This window comes from Copadichromis virginalis, linkage group LG12 (genome assembly GCF_057382275.1).
Source record: "Copadichromis virginalis isolate Kocher_CV1m ecotype Utaka linkage group LG12, C_Virginalis_male_GT1.1, whole genome shotgun sequence".
In the NCBI taxonomy this organism is placed as follows: domain Eukaryota; kingdom Metazoa; phylum Chordata; class Actinopteri; order Cichliformes; family Cichlidae; genus Copadichromis; species Copadichromis virginalis.
Window position 1 is genome coordinate 22,409,217 of NC_140629.1, and position 22,391 is coordinate 22,431,607.

Sequence of the window (22,391 nt, forward strand, 5' to 3'; positions counted from 1 at the left end):
TGTTTCAGGTTATCTTTGATTTCCGCAGCAATCAGCATGCTGTTTGTCAGCAAGTGATGTGTTTTGATGGAGTCCATTTAAAAATGCATTATCAGGTTTAGTGAAACACTCTCCCTTTTAATAGCCTATACATGCATCGAGACCTATGTAACCATCTTTGTTTAGTTTGAGTTTAATGCTGGCGCCCTCATACCCTGTGCTGATGAAATCAAACAAGTTTTTCTACAAAGGCACACGAACACAGGATAGTTTATTTATTTTATAATTATCTTTAATTTTGATTTTTTTTTGATTGTTTGTTTGTTTTACTTTATTGTAGACACACTGAATACAAACTACCGGATTACGCTAACTGGACAGGAAACTTAAACTTAAATCTCGTAAACTGGGAATTTCTTGGCCATTTAGCGAGATTACACCAGTGCAAATCTCTCAGTACATGTAAACAGAAAACTAAGAAAACCTACAATATACATATTTAAAATAAAAACAAACCTCACGAACATGACGAATGTAAGTACCCCCACCGCCCAAAAAAACCCCAAATCCCCCAAAAAACGCTAAGCACCGAGGTTGAAATGCGTATGAAAATTTCACTGTGTGAAAAATAAATAAAGAATAAATAAATAAATAAACAAACACTCGCGTTGTCACATGAGAATGTACATTTATATACTCATTTAATATTTTTAAAAAATATTTGTAATAATTAAATATAACTGTATTACTATATATATATATATATATATATATATATATATATATATATATATATATATATATATATATATTATATATATATATCACACATATGCATTTATAAGTAGTCACCACCTCAAACTGTGCTGTCAGTTTACACAAACCTCGTTGTTTATGCTAAGCAAAATATTGAAATGCTTTTATTGCGAAAGTACACAACGTGAGCCGGAAGTGGTTTTCGTTGCTAACGCTACTGTTTGTAGCATGTGTTTTGAGCCGGTAATAGTCGTTTTTGGTTTTTTCCCTGACCCGAATTAAACGGACGTTGACCATTAATTCAACATTATAGCGGTGTTAGCATCCACACCGCTATAACATTAGCTCTCCTGTGGTTACTGATGAACGCTCCTCGAGCTTACCTCACGTGGGGCTTTCAGCTAACGTCTGTCTTAACTTGATGCAAACTTTCATAACAGGTTCTGTAACTCATTTACCCACCGAATGACCTGCGGGTTAATGTGATTTTCCGGTATAGTTGTACTACCTGTCGGGATGTCTGCGCCTTGTCGGTACGCTCTGTTCAGCATATATAATCAGCGAGCAGGTTTCACACAGGTCAGAAGATTGACATGCATCCAGTGGAAGAGCTCTGACTCCCTGATGAGAGGTGGATACACAGCCGTACTGAGAGCTATGGCAAATAAGAGAGGAAGCCTCACTTTATTTTCTTCGAGGTGTCTGTCAGGTTCAGCTGCGGATGCAAAAGCTCGGGTGAGGAGAGTTTCTATCGAGGGCAACATCGGTAAGAGTTTACAGATTGTCCCAGTTAGACGAATCTCCTGTTGTATGTCTCTGTGCTGATCTCCTGCATTACCTGCTTTTTAATAACAGCTGTTGGAAAATCGACCTTTGCGAAACTCCTGCAGTCAGCTTGTGCAGACTGGGAGGTGGTGGCAGAACCTGTCAGCAAGTGGCAGAACATTGAAAGTGAGACCTCAAAGGTGGGTATATTCACATCTTCATCTTTTTTGTTACACAAATTAAAGGAAGGCAGGATAATGCAGCTTACATTTGTCTGCTCGTGTCTTTGACAGGGCCAAGGTGTGCCCCCACAGACCACAGTCAGCAACCTGCTGCAGATGATGTACCAGGACCCTCAGCGCTGGTCATACACGTTCCAGACGTATTCCTGCATGAGCCGGCTCAGAACACAGCTGCAGCCTCCACCTGCACGCCTCCTCCAGTCAAAGGGAACACCTGTCCAGGTGTATGAGCGTTCAGTCTACAGCGATAGGTGAGTGAGTCACATTTACCAGAAGTATTTTCAACAAAATAAGCAAAATTTTGACAAGGATATAATGAAAATTAATTCTCCTGTATTATGTTTTCTCAGATATATCTTTGCTCTGAACATGTTTGAGCTGGGATGTATCAACACTACAGAATGGGCTGTCTACCAGGACTGGCATTCCCTCCTGGTGGAGCAGTTTGGACACCAGGTGGAGCTAGAGGGCATAATTTACCTCAGCGCCCCACCAGAGGTATGGCACATGAAATTCAGTATTTTGTGCTCTGAGTGGAAGGTAATTTAGTGTCACACAAACAGTTTTGCATGTCTTTTAGAAATGCATGGAGCGCCTGCAGCGTCGGGGAAGAGCAGAAGAGGAGGGCGTGAAGCTGGATTATCTGGATAAGTTGCACTCTCAACATGAGAGGTGGCTGGTTGAGAAAACGACCGAGTGAGTGAGAATAAGATTACACAGCTCTGATTATCTTTTGACTTTTTCCAGTGCTGTTGGCTGTTTTGGGGTGATACTTTAAGGTATATTTGGTCTTATAAGCCTTTTTACAGGGGGTCTCAACCCTGCAAATACCGGGGGTCAACTGTACAATGAAGAAGGGCCTGGGGCTTGGTGACATAATTTAAGGTTTAACCCCAGATTTTCTGGATTATGTGATTTATTGCCATTGTAATTTATGGCGCACGCCTAACCAGAGGGGTGTACTACGAAAGAAGTTCAACAAAGCCAGGCTGTTTCAGGCATCATGTGATTCCTCTTCCACACAGAAAGAGCCCTATAAGTGGCACTTACTCCAATCACGGATGTTATCAGATGATATTCATAAAATAGTGTTACAAAAATAACAGTAAAATGTGACAAATAAGACAAGACTTTAATGCTGCAGAAAATCGTTAATCTGGTGAATTAACACAGTGTTAAGAATTTTTTATTTTTTAATATGAGTTAATAGATATATTTTAATGCTGAGGGCACTCTTGTTTTTAAGGTGATCATTCAGTTTTTTAAATATAATAATAATTATAATATAATGCCAAATCACAACAGTCGTCTTGAGGCACTTTGTATTGTAAGGTAAAGACCCTACAATAATAGAGAGAAAATTTCAACAATCAGACTATGAGCAGGCACTTGGTGATGGTGGAAAGAAAAAACTTCCTTTTAACAGGAAGAAATCTCTGGCACAACCAGGCTCAGGGAAGCACGGTCATCTCCCACAAGAGGTGAGGGGAGAAAAATGGAACAAAAGACACATTAGAGCTCTGGAACATAAGGTGAAGTTAATTTGGTCTATTAAATAAACATGTCCTGCGTTCTATTAGCTGCAAAAGTAAATTAGAGTCAAGCGTAAAGACCTTTATACATTTTCTGCATGACCAACAGAATACTTGCATCCAGTTACCAGTTGTCATGCACAGTTAGCTCCACCTTGTTACTAAGGTAAAACATGTTCCCCCAGCACTCTGCATTGCACTCAAAGCTGTAAAGAAACAAATAAGTGAAAATTGTGGCACTTCCAGGTGATTTTAATGAGAAACTCTGAATGTGGTATGTGCTCAGTGTAGGTTAGCATGGCGATGTAGCCAGGTAAAAAGAGACTCGCCTTTGTGATACTGAGAACTCTGACTTTAAGCTGGAGATAGCCCGCTATCCCGTTAGTCTCCCTCTCCATTATGCTTACAAGTAAAAAAGAGAAGCTACACAAAGTAGTGATATCTAGCTGGTCTAAACTTTCTGGTGGTGGCACAGTGCTTGTGTTCAGGTTCCTTGCAGCTGTTTGCTGTGAACAGCTGACGGTGCAGCAGTGTGTGGTCTGCTGTTAATGTCATAATAATACAGCTTTGTTCTCTCCTTTCAGAATCCATTTTGAGAAGCTGAAGCAGATACCCGTCTTAAAACTTGATGCCAGCGTGGAATTTAAGAGTGACCCAGAGGTGCAGGAACAGTTTATCACAAAGGTGTGCTTGAATACCTACTGAATGGCATTTATTCCTAAAAGGTGCTGTGCCAGAGTTAACCACACGAGGGCACTGCTCTGATGTTGCGAATCACAATCTTCCACCCTGGGGTGGGGCATGTGAGGGTGTTTGAGCCAGTCAGCTGACATGTTTTTGTATGGATGATGTTTAATGTGTTTCTGATATGCTGTGATCCTAGTATGCCTGTTTGTCCACAGGTGAAGAACTTCTTTGATGCTTTATGAGAGGAGCCATCAGCAGCAGCACAGTGGGAAACAGATGAAACCAGTCAGACCAGTCAGACCTCCATATAAAGTCTTTATATAAATTAATACACAGACCTCTTTTTGATGAGCTTCCGGACCATATAATGTGAAACCCTGACATTTTTTTTGGATATGAATGTGTTACTTTAAAACCTTGTACTATTGGTTACTTTTGAAACACACTTTGCAGTTATGAACGTTACCTCTTAAACTGTAGTTTACTGTTTATGTCTTTGGAGCTGTCTCTCTGAGTCAGCACATTTTTACAGCTTCTATAAATTATAAACTAATCCGTACTAGAACTGAAATCACACAGTGTGTGTCTGTGTACTATTTTATAAACATATTTATAATCCTAACTCGTTGGAAGCAATTAAGACAAATGTTTCTTGCAGCTTGTTAATAAATAAAACATGTTTTTACATTTCAACATTGAGTTGTCATTTTATATTAGTCATTTTATTCTTATAAACTTTATTTGCATTAAGGAAATAGAAAGGTGCGAGTTGCTGTGCAAGATTTTAATTGTTTTTAAATTGATTTCTGAAAGAACAGTTCATTTGATGGGACAATGACCTTGGATAAATGCTTTCTTCTTCTGTTTTTTCTGGCCCTCTGATGTGCTCTGATGATCAGAGGGGCTGTTCGGATGCCTGGAGTGGCCAGGGGTCATCAAAGGGCAGCTGGCGGCTATAAAAGGCCTGCCTGGAGCTCCGTCTGCTCAGAGCATCATTTGAGCCTGAGAGCAGCTGGAGTAAAGGAGGAGATCTCTGCTTCTCTCTCTTCTCATTCCGGTGTTCACTTTGTGAGTTTCAGCTGAAATGGAAGTCCTCATAGTCTTCATCTGTGCTTTTGGAGTGGTTTCTTCTGCCCGGGGCCACAGATATCACACGGGACTCGAGAGCAGTTTGGCATTCAGAAATCTGTCAACCGATCATCGCAGAGGATACCCTCTGTACATGATCCAGCTGTATCGCTCCTTCAGAAGTGCTGATTCCTCCTCATCTGTAGCTGTCAGCGATGTTACTGCACAAAGCGACAGCCTGTCAGTGCACAGTTTTGATTCTGTCAAAAGCCTGATGGCCAGAGGTGAGTAAACAGCTGAATTATGTTTTTCATGTTGCTCATTGGTTGTTAAATTTGCTATTTAATGTATGAGTTGGTTTCTCTGTGCACTGAATCCTCCAGGAGCTCATTGACTGGTCGATTGTCTGTGCTATCAGACCCTCCCTTTTACGACCCAGCAAGTGTCAAAGTGCTTATTCGAACTTTAAAGGCTTGCCCTGTTTTATGTGGGGAGGTTGTATATTAGCCCTCAGACGTCCTTGCACAGGGGGGTCCAATACACATCCTGTCCTGTTCACCCTCTCACTCCAGTGTTTTGACATTTGTCCACAGATCTGGTTTGTCCAGATTCATCCCAGACTGCAGTGTGTCAATCTGAAGTCTCACTTGCGTGTCTCATTTTCAGGCTGCCATCAAGAGGGCGAAAAGTGGACCGTCACATTTGACATGTCATCCATCTCTACCAGTGAGCTTGTCCAGCTGGCAGAGCTGCAGATCAGACTACCAGCTTTCTCTGCCTCTGAGCGTGCCACTGTGGATTTATATCACTCCCGGAAGCAGAGCTGTGACCTGGATGACACATCGTGCCAGGAGGAGCGTCTTTTCTTAGGGAGCTTTGGCACATCGCCCAGCAGCACAAAGTCCTCCTGGAAGGTGTTCAATGTGACCAGTCTTTTAAAATACTGGCTATACCAGGGAGACGAAGTGCAGAGCCGAGAGGCTTTGGGAGAGCCTGAGACTCAGTATGGGAGTGGTGCTGGGGATGGAGTGGAAAAAACCAGAAAGTCTCTGTTCACAACTTTAGGACTGAGGCAGAGAAAAATCCGCCATCCAACCACAAACCAGGTCATGATGGTGATCTTCTCCAAACATAAGGAGGGCCATGCAGCGTACAGTCTCATTCACACTGTGGAGAACTCCAAGTATGTGTCCATGGACAAAGAGGGCAGCGACATTCAAAGTCGGCGCCACAAAAGGAACAGAATGGAAAGGATGCGAGTAGCTGGTGTACTTGCACCTACTGTGGCTCCAGCACCATCAGCAGCAGCAGAGCAGGTCCAGAGACCGCTGTGCCGAAAGGTAGACATGTGGGTGGACTTTGACCACATCGGCTGGGATGAGTGGATTGTGCATCCGAAGCGCTACAACGCATATCGCTGTGAGGGAGAGTGCCCTACACCCCTGGACGAGTCTTTCAGTCCCACCAACCATGCATACATGCAGGTAAGCAGATTAAAGAGTTTCACTGAACTATTTCTAAACCTCAAAATAAAAAATCCTATAGTTGCTCATTTATTCATGTAAATTATTTCATTTTCAGAGCCTCTTGAAACATCACCACCCAGAAAGAGTGACCTGCCCGTCCTGCGTGCCAACGCGCCTCAGCCCCCTCTCCATGCTGTACTTTGAGAGCGATGATTTGACTCTGCGGCATCACGAGGACATGATTGTTGAGGATTGCGGGTGCCACTGAAGCCCCAACCCATCACCACCCCAGCTTACACCTAAACACACAAACCTGCTTTGTTTGTGGTCTATTAACTGAACATTAACCGACCATAAACTTTAACTCAGATGTTTTTTTAATTGCTTTGATGTATAAATGAATACTAAAATATCAATGTTATTGAGATGAAATGACTCAAAGTATATATATTGCATCCATACTGGGTGATAAACTAATGTTTTTCTATCTTTTGTGTTATTTATGCATTATCATGTAAATTCTGTACATAAAATATGAAACGTATATTAAATTTTTTTTATTTTGACGGAAGTGTGCTGTTTTATGTTGTTTTAAAATATTTTTCTTCACCCGTTCTTATATATTTTTATTTATAAGGTGAACATTTTTAACAAACCCTTTATTAAACATTAAAAAAGGCTCATACACAGTCACAAAGGTTTTTTTCCTAATTCAAAGTTAAATGAAAATGTATTTATTTAGTTAAAAAATAAATCACGCCTAATTTATTTGTAAAAATTAAACAAATATATATCAGCACCACCAGTTTATCTGGTGTAAGCTTTAAATAGCATTTCATTTGTTGCCACTTCCATTAAATCTACCAGCAGTAGCTACACAGCTAAACGGGCACACTTTGTTCTTAATGTTCCTCGGATGACAGATCTGTTTGGGTTAACAAATAAAAGGCAGAATGTGCATCCACCTCTTAATCCGTTGCTAGCAGCCAGCAACTTAGTATATTGGCCTTTCTCACCTCCGCAATCCACATCTTGGTCCTGTTAAAGTGCACACATCATCAGAGGTCATTAGCGTCGTCCTCCCTGGCCGGGCACGCTGGGTGGAACAACACAAACCACACTGAAGGATGGACCGGTGGGTGAGAAAAGGCAGTAGTACTACTTGTTTATCCTGGTGAGGAGGGGGTTGGACAGCCAGGAAGCTAAGGTGACAAGGAGATCATTCATGGGAGGGAGTGGAAAGACTGCACCTGAAGGGTGACGCTACTGTGGAGGAAAGACAGGCCGGACTGGAAGTGATCAGCTGAAACTATTCAACCACACATCCACCCAAGACCAGACCGAGTAGTATTTCAGGATTTGTCCACGTGTTTTTCTTTTCTTTCCTGTTTTTTTTTTTTTTTTTTTTTTTTTTTTTTTTTTTGCAGAGGTAAGTTTTGCAATCAGGACCTTTTGTTTGTACTCACTACAAATGAACCCGGAGCGCATCCATTTTTTAATCCACTCAATGATTTGAGCTTTATTTATATTTATTCTAATGATGATTCTCTACAGAGCCGCTTACACCACAGGCTGAAAGTAGAAACGCATTTGTGCAGTTCCGCACATGCAAGAGTATTCATAACGAAAGAGTGTTTCATTGCTACAGCACTGTGCAAAAGTCTTGCACCACCCCTTATTTCTTCATATTTGGCGAGGACAGTGGGAAACAGTTGCAGTGATTTTTGCATTAAGGCTACATGCAAACACACATACAAATCCAGCAGCAAAAAACTGAATTCTAACGAATTTGAAAGTCAATATTTGTTATGAGCACCTTTATTCTTTGACACAGCCCGAACCCTTTTTGGCAGCTTTCTTGTTATTTCTTTAGTCTTCAGGAATATCTCTCCAGGCTTCTTGAAAGACATTCAAAGCTCTTCTTATATATTCTCTGTCGAGATCCCACACTGCTTCAGTTTTATTGAGGTCTGGGCTCTGTGGTCAGTCAGTGACTGATTGTGTATCACAGTGTGTTTCTCTATATGGCATTGATTTTACTCCATAATGTATCAAAAAAATCTGACAGGACTTTTCTGTGTTCAGAATGATTTGTTTTGATGAGATTTCCAACACCACACATAACTCCAAAACCCATGACAGAGCCTCCACCCTGTTTCACAGATGGCTGTAGACACTCAGTGTTGGACTCTCCTGTCCTCCTTCGTACACAGTGATGACGATTTGAACCAAGAAATCTGTATTTATCACTCTGTCACCCCTGTTGACACTGATCTTCAGTCCACTTCTTGTACCACAGCCTTTCCTCCACTTCCCTTCTTAAATAATGGCTTCTTCACAGCCGCCTTCCGCTGAGATCATTCCCGATGAGGCTTCAGTGGACGGTAGATGGATTAACTGCAGGGTCAGATACATCTCTGCGTCAGGTTTTTGCTAGATTATCTATTTCTTGGGAACATTACTTTCAGATACTGTTTATTTGTTGTAAAAAATATTTTTTTTAGGGCTGACACTTCTTGTTTTGTCCTTTACGTGTTCAGTTTTATCAAATTTCTTTAAAGCTCTGGACACCACGCAGAGAAATACTAAATTTTCAGCTCTTTTGGAATAACTTTGTTGGTGCAAAAAATACAATGTTAACACAGGCTGTTAAACTGTGTTATCTTTGGGATTTTTCATCGAGACAACTGAAATCTGTTTTAGTAACAAAAGCTTTTAACAAAGTGCCAAAAGACACAAATTAAAACTGGTTCTTTGTTCAAGAGCATTTTAAAACGTTATAAGAAAGTCTGGAATCAAAACTTAAAGAAATGAGTGTTGGCTTTAAACTTCGCACATTACTGAATGCAAGAATTTAAAAATGTGAAACATCTTTTAGATCAAACAATAAGTTCAGTGAAACACCATCTATTCCGGCACTTTTATTCATAAGCACTTCACAGTGAAGTGAGCCAGTGACAGAAGTGGAATCGTAAATGTTGACTGGAAGGAAGGAGTTCCTGCCTGATGTGTTGTACAGTTGCATATTGACCTCTCTGTAAACAGCCCACTGACTGAGGTTATCAGCCTCCTGCGAGCTCCACGTGGAATTCCTCTGAACCAGAGCGACGCAGGAGGTGCAGCAGGCTGCAAGACTTGTCACTTTGAAATGTACATTAGCTTTTCACTTAAACATCTAAACCGCTGACACGAAACAAAAGCATTATTTAAGTTCAGATGGCGCCATTCAAGTTAAAAAAACAAACAACGGATTTGACAGAAAGACTCAGTGAACACATGACGCAGAGATAAAGTCTGAATGGTGTTTGCTTTAATTTCTTTTTTAAAATCACCCTAAAATAGCGAAATATCTGATTCAAAATGTCATCAACAAATTTCTGTTTTACATTCTTTACACTTCAGGTGAAGCGCTCGTTTATGAGAGCAATACTGGAAGACCGTATCTAAAGAGAGGTTGTGCGAAATGCACTGAAATAAAAGCACATCGAGTGAAAACCGTTCTGGAATGGTTAGAAATTCGGACAATTCGATTCTCATTTTCACTGACTTGTTTGAGGCATTGTTGGTGTTAAGCACTTCTCAGTGTTCGTTTTAAACTCGCAGCCACTACCTGAAGGCACACTTTTTGTTACACACAAACCAGGCCGAAACCTTGAGGCAGACAGTGAAAGTGTAATTACAGAGCCAAAAAATGAGGCCGTCAGAGATAAGATCCTCTGTCTACATGGAGTAGGTGGTGGTAGGGGAGGAGACGGTACCCCTGTCTTCACAGCACTTTGTTGGGCTTCACCTAGATGTCCATTTCAAACTGTGCGTCATCACCTTTGAAAAGAAAAATAAGTAAACAATAAATGTAGGGTGGAGATGGATGATGATTTGTAGGCTTCATTGCTGTATTGCTTGCATGGGTTCTACATCATAATGCAGAAAATAGATGGATGGACTTTAAGTGCAACATCCATCCTGTGATGTGTGTATAGGTGTGAACATACCAGCAGCGCTACTGTTCGGAGCAGCGGTGTTGTTGTTCAGTAGTTCTCCATTTTGAGTCTTCTTGCTGGTGTCCTTGGAGGCAGGGCTGGTCACTCCTGGAATGACTGGCAGGTTGGCAGGAGGGGTCCTGGCCAACGGAGAACTGCGACAGTCCAGCAGGAACTTGCGTTCGTAGATGATCCTGGTACCTTTTGTGTTCGTAGGTGGGAAAAATGAAGGATGATTATCAGATGCGCAGCATTGAGAGATCAAACAGAGCACTGAGGCCACACTCGCACTGACTGGGATCAGCTGCTTCATCAAATTCCTGTATTTTAACTTGACCTGTGTGCCACGATAGACGTGATTACAATATGAAAACAGGCATTTCTTCAAAATCTTGCTGTCTGTACCTGATCTTCACGCAGTAACTAGAAGGACGTTGCAGCATATATGTGGCAATGTTATTACTAATTATGCTGCTGCTCTCTTACGGCTGTTGTTATGATCTGTAACGCTTCAGCTGTTGTATATTATGTATACTGTCGCACAATGAGCCAGTCTGAATGAACACAACACACACACACTCCTTGGCAGTGATGTGATGGCTTCCAGTTGTGATAACGAACCAACTGACTTACTTTCTGATTTAACGCAACTAAACTTGAAGAAAAGCTTCGTGACGAAAAGCTTTGTGAACAGCAAAGTGTACAGTTAATAAACACAGTTTTAACATTTGGTGCAAAAGGAACATGTGCCCTTTTTAAGGCAGTATGTTATATTTGCACATTCGCCTAACAAGTTCTCTATTTTCAGGACTGCCCAAATCATCAACATGGCAGCTTCAGGTCATTCAACCAGATTCCTTACAGCTACACAGAAATCTGACCACATTACCCAGTACTGAAAACCCTTCATTGGCTTCCAGTACAATATAGAATTGCTTTTTAAATCCTTCTGTTATCTCACAAATCTCTCACCGGTTCATGCCCTGCTCATCTGGTGCAGATCTTGTAACTATTCCCAGAGTCAGACCTCAGTCTGAGGTTGCTCTCATTACTGGGGTCCTGCTCTTTGGAACAAGTTGCCTGCTGATCTGAGATCAACTACAACTGTGCACATATTCAGAATCCTCTTTATTTACCTGGGCTTACACTTAACAGGTGCTGTTGTTTTGTTTATGCTGTTTTCACTGCCATAAAGCCTCATAAACCTGCACAGGTATGATTGTGTCTTCTTTTTTTCAGCAAATGATTTATTTAATCTTGCTGTCTGCTGCTATCAGACTCTTTAACTCATCCACTTGAGTCAGATCCACATGTACTGAACCAGACTAAACATAGCTCACTGCACGCTGTCACTTTTTGTACACCACAACGTATGCTTGCACACCACCTGTGTGCTTACAATACCTGTAATATGCCAGAAACATTAGTGCTAATACCTTATTTTATATGAAGTGTAGAAATATATATATAATAATATCTTTGTTAACCACATTGAGGTTACATGTAATGAAATGTGCTATATTAAAAAAAACGTTTTTGCTAAATATGCTACCTGCATTGATATAAATATATTTCTACTATACTATTCTTTATAATCTCCCTTAAAAGAAATGTGTCCTGACCAATTAAGGGAATACATCACAATATGAAAATAAATCATCGCAGCAGTTTGATACTGGTTTTTAAAAATAGTTATATCCGTTTAATAATGACCCAGTGTTACTTTTATAAGGTAGTTATTAACACTGTGACGCACAAAACCCTGGAAAAAGGATGAAGTGACACCTTTTAGTGTAATTACACAGTGTTACTCTAACCTTTAGATTACCTTTACTGAGTTAAACCTCGTGTCTGCAGCAGGTTTAGGTGGACAGCCCTCAGAAGCAGGGACCTCTAGAGGAATTTAAATGATCTCTACAGTAAACCAAAGGTGGAGCAGCTCTGCTGGCTGACCGTGTGACAGCAGTGCGTAGAAACCAAACTTTAGACTGCAGCTAAGCTACAGACAGACTCTCACTATCTTAATTAAGACCGTCATGTCTAAACAACCTGTTCCTTCATTACTTCAGAGTCCGCATTTCTTTGCATTTCCTCTTTTCAAGTAAACACTTGCTCGCTAGCTTTAGCGGTTAGCTTAGCAGAGCTACAGCAGACCTCATGGAGTTAGCCTAAGCTGCAGACAGAGAGAACGGCTCCAAAGTGGATAAGAGTACAAGTCATGTGTGTCCGGGAGTCAGAGCAGATCTCCTCGGCACTCTTGAATGAATATGACAAATAGCAACACTGCGTACCGCCGGGGGTCGTGCTGAACAGAGTCCCTCCCGGGGTGGTGGAGTAGTCGTGGGGCATGTGCTCCGCGTCGTTGATCGTCACCCTCCTGATCGACGGGATGGCCTTAGCAGTGGTCTTCTGGCAATCGGTGGACATCTTCTCCCAACTACAATAAACTAATACTAACTAACTAATTAACATCAAACAAGCACAAAGTCTTGGTTTTATAAAGCCACGCCGAGCCGGGGTTTCGGGTATGGCTTTGACTCAACTAAATGACTACTGTCGGATAAATAAAAATAAATACCTCGTTTTCATAAGTGCAAACAGTGGAAGGCTGGACCTAAAACAGTCACATTACATCAAGCACTCACACACACGAACTAGTGTCCAGGATCTTTGTTTAAAAGGACCTGAGCACACGTTCCTCCGCTCTCACTCTGCCTGCCTCAACATGCACACAAAACAACACAGCAGGCTGCAGGAGAGAAGGCTCCAGAGGTGCACAAAAAACAGCCAACTGCGCCCCCTGCTGGCACTAAAGGACTGCGCACTCTGCGATGTTCAAAACTTCACCGGCTGTAACTGTCATAATAAAAACAACATAATAAGACGTTGTTTTTTTTTTTTTTTTTTTTTTTTTTTTTTTTAAAAGGTGTTTTTTCAAAACAAGTCGAACAGCATTATTTACAGACAATAGACACATTAATAAGATGATAACATACATACTGTCCTGTGCAATTCCTGGGTCAGCACTCGTTTCTTTTTCGCTTCTCTTCTATATTTTGCTTGAAAAAATGGAAATACGTGTACTGATTTATTGAAACACGTGCAAACATGCATGGAAATGTTTTATATGAGACTAAAATAGATGTTGCGCAGTTCTGATGAGCTAATGAGCGTGAAAATCAATAAAGCGGTCTTCAGGAATAGATGCCCAAAGTAAATAATAATAATGGGAGTCACCTTGTTTGTGAAAAAATACTATTATTCCTGCAAAATTGTTTCTTTGCTAAATTGCGGGATTGAAGGACAATTCCGAAGTAAATGCATTTTTTCTTATTTTTTAATGAGAAGAAAAGGTGTTAGCAGATGATTCCACAACTGAGAAGCCTTAAAATTTAAACCTTTAGCTTAAAGGTTTGAGGAACCTAAGATCAGGAAGTTGCAGAACCGATCCTCTACAAGCCTCAAACGTGACCATCAAATGTCAAAATCAACTCTAATACATACTGGGAGATTTTAAAACATATGTGATGTGTCACAAAAAGAGAAAAAAAAAAGATTTATAAAATTGCTTCCATTTGTTCGTTTACTTTACTTCCTCTGTGGCGTTTCAAATGAGCATCTTCCCTTCCTCCCTTTTTTTTGTTCTTTGTAAAGGTCCAGCAAGTCAAGATCATCTTCATACAGCATGCACAGCTACACACCTGAAATTTCAGCATGTTTATAAAACTGACTTGTGATGACTGTCATGGATGACGTGCCACACAGAAAATCACACACAATATACACAAAGACATTTCATTTCTTTATTAATTTTGTAAATGTTGAGCTGGTGTACAGAGTAAATTGTCAGTAGATGTCTTCGGATTTGATTGGATTAAAAGGCTTTTACATATTTTAAATCCATGATTGACTCTCCATAACAATAAAAAAGCAGACAAAACAAGTTAAAATACCCACAAGAACCCTATTTATCCCCATTTTGCAGGCATTACCCAGAACTCAACAGTCTCTTGGTAGCTACAGCTGTATGATGCTAAAAGTACATCCATAACATAACTAGAATCCCAGTTGACAAGTAAGGGTGCATAGCATTCTAAATAAATATATATATTTATATATATATTTTCATATATCTCATATATATAGCCTTTTATGTTAAAAACATTTTCTGTGCATGTGCGCAGTTGCATTCCTTAGTATTGAGTAATATGCTATTGCATTAATAATGTCTTCAATCCATTCTAAAGGAATATACATGTGTTCTCTAGTTTTTGCAACAGTTAATATTTTTGCATGAACTTGGTGCATGGCATCATCTCAGTAGTCCCTCAGTGCAGTGCTTTTTTTCTGATGTAACCTCGACTCTCTCTCGCTCTCACTTAGTCGGACTCCCGTCTGACCACGTCCAAACGGTCACCACGTGGAAGTCTTAAGATTGGCTCAGTCTCATATTTGGTAAAAGGGCATAAAAATGTCAGGGGGTGGGCTGTGTTGAGGGAAAATGCATGTCCTCTTGAAGACTAGCCTTCGAAGCCACCAAGCCTCCCCCATAACTCCGTCTATCTTCTTTAACCAGTTCCCATCTGGCTCTGAGCCTGACATCAGCAGAAAACAATCTAAACATATGAGCCCTTAAAGAGCAAATCATATGCTGTGATTGATATAAGGGGGCACAACTTTTTTTTTTTTTTTTTACATCTGACCTTTATTAAGCTAATAAAATAACAATAATACCTCATGAAGGGATATTTGTTAACATGTCAAAAAAGATTTTTTTTAAAAATTCGAGGCTTTGCTCTTTAAAATCTACCACCATCTGTGCATGTTTGTGATGAAATGAGAATGAAGTCATATTTATGATAATCAACAGCAGACATTGAGCTGAAACAACAGAGTGAATACCCTATTATCTACTGAAGTATAGAGCCAACACGGATGACTACGTCATAACAAGACTCACAGTATACCAAGACTTTACATTCATCATCTCATGGCTGTGAGAAGCCATACTAAACACTTATTTATGGGTGCTTATTGCAACATTTTTGTGACTTACATATTTGTCTATAATAAAAGCATTCAATGTCTGACGCAACATTTGAAAGAAATGCATGTATTGGTTATTGATATAATGTGAGATGGCACACTTATTGAGGTAAATAAACCTTTAAAAATATGTGATTTAGAATTACACATATAGTCTTTGTCCATTTGCAATATTACTTCCTGTGATATTATCACAACTTTAACTTGTCCCAATATCCAGGACTGAGTATGTGATATTTAAATCACACCACGCGCTCACACACTCGCACACACGCAAAACACACTCAGGATTTCTTTCAAGGTGCATATGAATGTTATTAAGGTTTAAAAACAGGCTGAACACACCTACATTCCCAGATGAGTAACAAAAACAAACAGCGGGCACTTTGCAGATGCAATGGCTGGCATGGAGCCACACCAGTATACTTAAAGTTTTCTTTTCTAGAGAGGCAAAAGGATAAAATGCAGGACGCTAATGTACTGACATCATTTCTGAGTAAAGTGAGAAGTAGAATAAAGCTGAAAGTTCAGGAAGAACGCAAGCTGTGATCCTAAAATCCTCCCTCCTCTGTCACTCTCTCGCTCACACACACACACACACACACATACACACACACATGAATAATCCTTTCCATTTAAAGCAGTTATTGCTTCTACTTCTGGAGTACAGTTAAGACAGCAAATCGTGACAAGAAGACTAAAGAAAGGAGCGGAACAAGAGACATGCTTCTGGACGGGTCAGGCTCACAGTTACGGGTCAGTATTACAGTTTCTCATCACAGTGATTGGTGACTGTCTTTGCTACACACTGAAGAACCGCCAAGGAGACAAACATCGAAGCTCAACACGTCCTCGACCCTAAACGCAACGCACATCGCTTCATCCAGTAAAACTAGTGCTACATGATTCCGTTTCAGCTACTTTACCCTCATCGAGTGACATCTTCTGGTGGCTGTGAGATGGTCTGTAAGCGCACCTCGTGGGGTGGTGTCATATACTGTGCGATGAGGTCAAACAGACGCAGCTACTGTACGAGCTGAAGGTGGGATCCCGCATCCCAGTGGAAGGTGGACGGGACTGCTACATCTACTCTGAGAGGCTGACTGTAGAGGCTAGGGGATGAGAGATGGAGGTTGGGTGATAAGCAGAGGTATCGGGATTTTAGCTCAGACATTAACACAAACCTCATGAGGATACAGCACAGTGGGGACAAGAAAAAGGCAGAGGAGTAGGATGAAAGAGCAGGTTAATCTCTTGTGATAATCTTTCACTTGTACATATATATCTCTTTACCTTCCTCTCCACAAGGCAAGCCACTTTGATCAAAGTTTGGCGAGGCAGGTTCCTGCTGTAAACCCGCCTCCCAAAGCTGAAAAATCCCCACGGTACAGGAAATGACTTAAAGAACATCTTCCTCTACAGTCGGACATGTGGAACGGAAACAATGAAAGCGCGTGAAAATCACAACGAAACATCCGGACACACACACACGCACATACACACGCAAATCCAACGATTTAAAACAGGCAGAGCGACACAACGGTATGTTCTTTTACCCACAAAGATCTCAAGATATAGAATAATAATATATAGATTCTGAGCAAATGAAACCAAACAAGAAAAAAAAAACAGGGAGGAATTTCTCATGTACCTGAAACAGCAGCATCAGTTGCATCGCATAGGGATCTAGTAACAGAAACAACACGCGTAACACACAGTCACGTAAGAGCATTTTAGTGCATACAATATTATGTACACAACACTGATATCCTGGGGCGATAATTGTAGCTTTACTGGACTTAGAGACCACTCGGCCAGGTGTGAAACTAGTTTGTGGTGCTGATTGAGTGCAGCATGGAGGAGGAGGGGGTAACAGTTGCCTAGAGATGACGTAATTCTCAGTATTTTAGTGTCTCTTTTTCTTAAGTTAAACTCTTCACCACTGGGTTAGAAAATGGGCCGGTGGTAGCCTACATTGCATGCCCGTCCCATTAAGCGGTGTCTCCTCCCCATCCCGCCCCACCCTTTTAACCCGCCCCTGCATTCCCTCGGTATTTGTAGTTAAACACAGGCCATGCGGCAGCAGTCACTCATGCTGATACAGATAACAGGAAGCACGTTTTGGTTGCTAGTTTCTTTTTTTTTTTGTTGTTTTTGATTTTTTTTGTCTGTCTGGTTTTTGTTTTATACGAAATCATGCTTCTAGCCTAGTAGTAGATATTTTTTTCCCACCATTTCTTAAAAAAAAAAAAAAGTAATAAAAACTACAAGAAAATCTGTATCCTTTTTCTTCTGGTGCGTGCTGATAGTTGCCATAGCCACCGTGGTTGTCTTTGAGTTGGTTTCTCTTCATTTCCATCCGTTTGCCTTCTGATGTGTGGTCTTCCTCCCGTCAGCTGCTGCTGGTCATGTGTTCATGTAGGATGGTTTTGGTGAAGGGGTTGAATCCTGCGGAGAACTCTGAGGAGAGAGAGAGAGAACTGCAGTGATTTACAAGCCTCTCGATCGTCCTGCTACCGTGCAACACAGGTGGCATGCAAACAGCAACAAGCCAGTGCTAATGTGAGTGCCTTTGAATCCTGGTTATGCTACTATACTGCTTTATAGTGACTGAACGTTTTTCAGTTCCCTTCAGCTGATCCTCGTAACGTTCAAAGACTCAACGACACGTTAGTTCTGCCAAAGATTTACACGCAAATGGGGGCCAGCAGTGGTTTAACATTCAGCAGCGAGTCACTGGAAATATCAACAAGCTCAGGAATGTCATGGCATTTACGTTAGTGAGGGCAAGACACACACACGCGCGTACGCACGCACACGCACACACATTATAGTGGCTCCATTTCTCCACACAAGATGCCTTACAGCTTTGACCTTGGGCGCTGTCATTTTACGATCTCTCTTCGCTGAGTGCACATTGCACCAGCCTTTTTACGGTGTTTCTTATGGACAATTTTATATATATATATCATAGAAAGAACAGACTTGATAGGAAATTTTTTATTATTCATACATTTTACTTCATACTCTGATGTAAATACGGCAAAGTGTTTGTCAGGAGATCATTCCTATGGTTTATTTAAGCTAAACTCAAGAGGTAAAAAACAAATAGAAAAAAGATGACATTAAAAAGCATTATTGGATCATCAGTCATTAATATATCGATTAATTCCAAACACTAACTGTTTCTAGATAGTGCATACACTCACCGGCCACTTTATTAGATAGTGTTAGCACAAATATCTAATGAACCAATCACATGGCAGGAATTCATGTAGGCAAGGTTGCTAAAACCTAATGAATTTCAAACTGAGGATTAGAATGAGGAAGAAAGTTGATTTAAGTGACTTTGAACGTAGCATGGTTATTCATGCCAGATGTGCTGGACTGAGTTCTTCAGCAACTGCTGATCTTCCCATTCAAACATGTGCAACGTTTACAAAGTATGCTTGAAAAAATGTTAGGTTCTCTGTGTGAAAATGTTTTGTTGATGCCAGAGGTCAGAGGAGAATGGCCAGACTGTTTCAAGTTCATCAGTTGTCTACAGTGTCTCAAATAACCACTCGTTACAACCGAGATACACAGAAGAGCATCTCTGAACACACAACATGTCAAACCTCAAAGCGGGTGGACTACAGCAGCAGAAGACCCCTCTGGGTGCTGTAGTTTTTAGTTACTGTCAGTTAAAAACAGAAAAGTGAATCGCATTGGCTCTCTAGAGTCTAACAATAGAAGTTTGGAAAAATTTCTTGATTTCTGCAGCAGGATTTGAATGGCAGGGTAAAAATTTGGTGTAAACTCCATGAAAACATAGATACATCTTGCCTTGTATCAATGGATCACAGTTGATGCTGGTGGTGTAATGATGGGGGACATTTTCTTGGCACGCATTGGGCCCCATAGTATCAAATGCATTAATTAAATGCCACATCCTACCACAGTATTGTTTCTGACCATTTCCATCCCTTTATGATCACAAGGTATCCATCTTCTAAAGGCTGATAATAACAAAGCTCAGTGGAGCAGGAGATTCACATCATGGCTGAGCAATTAACAAATCTGCAGCAACTGTGAGATGCTGTCATGTCAATATGGACCAAAATCTCTGAGAAATGTTTCCAGGATCTTGTTGAATCTGTGCCCCAAAGAATTAAGGCAGTTCAGAAGGCAAAAGGGGGCCCGAGCCAGTATTAGCAAGGTGTACCTACCAAAGTATCCGGTGAGTGTACATCACCTGGATTTGTACTAACTAAAACTCCAAATCTAAATCGATTGCAGTTTGTATTAGACACAGCAGACATTTGCAAGAGCTACCAAATCATTTTTCAAGCATTTAGAGTTTTCCTGACAGCACTTTTTTTCCCCTAATGCACACACACACAAAAATTACATCTGTATCTTTTTCCTTTTTATATGCGTTCATGTGTGTCATTTATATTTGAACTATTAAAGATTTAGGTGTCATTTAGCTGCGCCAGCGTCACACCATATGTCATAACATTAGTAATTATTGAATTAAATGTACATTCAGATGCATTTAATCCAGACAGACTGGATTAAATGGTGTTGTTCACAGGTCAGAGGAAGCACTGTGGGTCAGTCCCCTACCTGCGGGGACGCAGCACTCAGTCTGCCTCACTGCTTAACTCTCCGCAGACTGGCACATTTCACTATCTGAGCACCTTTCTTCACATCCACAGTATCGGGCTACATCAGAGGGTGGGGGAGGGGGTTGACCGCAGAAGAGGTGCGAGGATTTAGAATAAGTTGGATGACAGGAGCAGAACAAGAGGTTGAGGTAATATTAGTAAGGGAGGGTAAAACAAAGGAGAGAGAGAGAGAGAGAGAGAAACAAACCCACAGAGGAGGCAGACAGTGTCACACGAAAAAAACGAGGGCATACAAACAGGGAGCACAAGACAGGAAGTGAAACAGAAATGTGAGGGACAAAAGAGGAAATAAAAAGAGGAAAAAAAGGAAGTAATAATGTATAAACAGTCAAGCAAGGACAGAAGTGGTGGGTGGCAGATGGAAAGCCAGGTGGTGGTTCAGAGTAATGTCAGATAAAATTTGCAAAGAACTTTTTGAAAAGCGTTCTTAAGCTTCAAATGGATGGGCTAGGCCACATAACACAGCAGTTTCAGGAAATTTCACACAATCACAACAACCCTGTTAATCTCTGCGTCTGGTGTATTGAACCTCAACTTACTCAATGCAATTAATATTTGACCTCAACTTGGTTTTTGACTGATTAAGGCACACTTTCACAGTTAAAGGACTATGAACCTTATTCAGTTGCTCAGTGAGATAACTGACAGGGAGAAAGAAACACTGCAAGGAACCACTATAAGTTCATTCACTCATTAATGTGCAAGAACCCCCCCCCCCCCCCCAGATGAACTGCATTTGTGGTTTAGTGATGACCAAAACAGTGAAACGCTCATGAACTGATCTACTGTGAGCCTCTTAAAAAATCAGAGCACCTGAGCAGAGTGGATCCAGTTGTTCTCTTACATGCAGATAATGAGCATGAGAGCGAAGTATATGGGTGGAGATTAATGTTATGGGAAGTCAGCAATCAGGCAATTAATCAAATACACGTCCCTCTGTCTTCTGTTGCAATATAGTGGAAAATGCCTAACCTTTATTTTCCAAGATCACAAACAAACTTGTGCTTATGCAGGTTAAGTTGCACAAGGACCGTTGGGGGATGCCTGGGAATCCACAGTGAGATGAAACGTTAAAACTTACTGCAGCACAGACCCCAGATACTACATGGATTTAAATGAAACAGGGTATGTATCATCTGATCTAATTCAGAGCATTTAGGCTTTGCAGGCTGGCCGCACACCCGAGGTCATCACGGAAGCTCCAGGCGAGACAGAGAGCTTCGTCTGCAGATCAGAAGCCCACCTTGCTGCTGTCCCGACCCAAGACGGCGTAGCTCATGAACTGCTCAGCATCGGCGTCCAGCTCGTTGGCGTCCTGCAGCGAGCCTTCCACGCTCACCTCCTGAAACCCCTCCTCACCTGATCCCTTCCCTCTGCGCACCACCTTGCGCACGATCTATCGCAGACACACGCGCACACAATCGCACACAGAAGGGTGGGAGAGAGTGATGGGCGAGAGCAGAGAGTGTGGAAAAGGCAGTGAAAAAGACTGGATCGGTGAAATATGCTGGGGGAAAACAAAGTGTGGATTTTGCAGTGTCATGTGCGATGAACAACTTTGTCATGATTATTAGTTTAATAATCGTTCCGTAAAAAGATCCGTGAAAGTGTTGTGATGATAAAACACGATAAAAAAGTGAAAACGGAGACATTCGTGTTCATGGACGCAATTTAAATGGCTGACCTTTTTTGTGACAATGTTTCCATGTTCATCCGTGAAATGTTCCTCGCTCACTTGCTCCCCAGGAAGATCTTCAACCTCATCACCCTGAGGACAGAGAAAAGCTTTTTTGTAACCATAAACGTTTTGAACTGTGGCAATAAAGGCAGTTAAAACAGCCGTTGCTGCAGCGCTGTTTGCATGGCAGATAGGTGAGGAGCGGGTGAGGTTGCTTGTGAGAGAGAAAGTAAATCTAACAGTGGGGATCTTATCACTTATAGTTACAATTGATGAGGTTCATTACTACACAACAGTGTTACAGCCCCCTATAATAGCAGCATGTCTTTAGAGCTATTTATAAGTTCAAAGAAATTCCTGAAGCCGGACAGTATATCTATAAAAGCAGAAGATATATTTAGTTGCATCCTCAGTCATTTGATATTGTCATAGAAACAAACAAACATTGATGAAATCCCATCATTGTATGCCACGATTACTTGTGTCCATAATGCTGCACCTTCCCACTCCTCTCAGTAAAAC

The 22,391-nt window shown here is 41.1% G+C and overlaps 4 protein-coding genes across 14 annotated transcripts in view; 2 read left to right on the top strand and 2 right to left on the bottom strand.

Annotated features, from left to right (window-relative positions):
* Positions 1 to 906: 906 nt before the first annotated feature.
* Positions 907 to 4,654, top strand: dguok (deoxyguanosine kinase). The gene is made up of 7 exons (XM_085475435.1): positions 907 to 1,501; positions 1,591 to 1,700; positions 1,794 to 1,993; positions 2,093 to 2,240; positions 2,323 to 2,438; positions 3,859 to 3,958; positions 4,177 to 4,654. The coding sequence occupies exons 1-7, from the start codon at positions 1,252 to 1,254 to the stop codon at positions 4,201 to 4,203; spliced, it is 951 nt and encodes a 316-aa protein (XP_085331561.1). The 5' UTR covers positions 907 to 1,251; the 3' UTR covers positions 4,204 to 4,654.
* A 192-nt stretch (positions 4,655 to 4,846) lies between these two features.
* spaw (southpaw) lies at positions 4,847 to 6,944 on the top strand. Its single transcript, XM_085474163.1, has 3 exons — positions 4,847 to 5,313; positions 5,696 to 6,513; positions 6,611 to 6,944. The coding sequence occupies exons 1-3, from the start codon at positions 5,046 to 5,048 to the stop codon at positions 6,761 to 6,763; spliced, it is 1,239 nt and encodes a 412-aa protein (XP_085330289.1). The 5' UTR covers positions 4,847 to 5,045; the 3' UTR covers positions 6,764 to 6,944.
* A 3,203-nt stretch (positions 6,945 to 10,147) lies between these two features.
* LOC146697017 (eukaryotic translation initiation factor 4E-binding protein 1-like) lies at positions 10,148 to 13,242 on the bottom strand. The gene is made up of 4 exons (XM_085475436.1): positions 13,054 to 13,242; positions 12,767 to 12,936; positions 10,488 to 10,676; positions 10,148 to 10,317 (listed from the first exon to the last, which is right to left on the bottom strand). The coding sequence occupies exons 2-4, from the start codon at positions 12,900 to 12,902 to the stop codon at positions 10,286 to 10,288; spliced, it is 357 nt and encodes a 118-aa protein (XP_085331562.1). The 5' UTR covers positions 12,903 to 12,936; positions 13,054 to 13,242; the 3' UTR covers positions 10,148 to 10,285.
* A 1,022-nt stretch (positions 13,243 to 14,264) lies between these two features.
* Positions 14,265 to 22,391, bottom strand: part of ank1a (ankyrin 1, erythrocytic a) — an 86,309-nt gene continuing 78,182 nt past the window's right edge. For 8 of the 11 annotated variants that reach the window (XM_085475442.1, XM_085475441.1, XM_085475439.1 and 5 more), the window contains 4 exons: positions 21,876 to 21,959; positions 21,435 to 21,587; positions 20,130 to 20,228; positions 17,918 to 17,981 (listed from right to left, as the gene is read on the bottom strand). In XM_085475442.1, the coding sequence (XP_085331568.1) occupies positions 20,157 to 20,228; positions 21,435 to 21,587; positions 21,876 to 21,959 (309 nt within the window). In that variant the 3' untranslated portion in view covers positions 17,918 to 17,981; positions 20,130 to 20,156. Of the gene's footprint in view, positions 17,982 to 20,129; positions 20,229 to 21,434; positions 21,588 to 21,875; positions 21,960 to 22,391 lie in introns of all 11 variants that reach the window. The other 3 variants (XM_085475440.1, XM_085475445.1, XM_085475446.1) reach the window with 3 other exon arrangements.

Coding starts and splice junctions, on each gene's coding strand:
- spaw (XM_085474163.1), top strand. CDS start 5,046: ATGGAAGTCCTCATAGTCTTCATCTGTGCTTTTGGAGTGGTTTCTTCT. Junction 5,314..5,695: donor CAAAAGCCTGATGGCCAGAG/GTGAGTAAACAG, acceptor TCTCATTTTCAG/GCTGCCATCAAGAGGGCGAA. Junction 6,514..6,610: donor CCAACCATGCATACATGCAG/GTAAGCAGATTA, acceptor TTTCATTTTCAG/AGCCTCTTGAAACATCACCA.
- LOC146697017 (XM_085475436.1), bottom strand. CDS start 12,902: ATGTCCACCGATTGCCAGAAGACCACTGCTAAGGCCATCCCGTCGATC. Junction 10,677..12,766: donor GTTCAGCACGACCCCCGGCG/GTACGCAGTGTT, acceptor CGAACACAAAAG/GTACCAGGATCATCTACGAA. Junction 10,318..10,487: donor TCCGAACAGTAGCGCTGCTG/GTATGTTCACAC, acceptor TTCTTTTCAAAG/GTGATGACGCACAGTTTGAA.
- dguok (XM_085475435.1), top strand. CDS start 1,252: ATGTCTGCGCCTTGTCGGTACGCTCTGTTCAGCATATATAATCAGCGA. Junction 1,701..1,793: donor TTGAAAGTGAGACCTCAAAG/GTGGGTATATTC, acceptor TGTCTTTGACAG/GGCCAAGGTGTGCCCCCACA. Junction 2,439..3,858: donor CTGGTTGAGAAAACGACCGA/GTGAGTGAGAAT, acceptor CTCTCCTTTCAG/AATCCATTTTGAGAAGCTGA.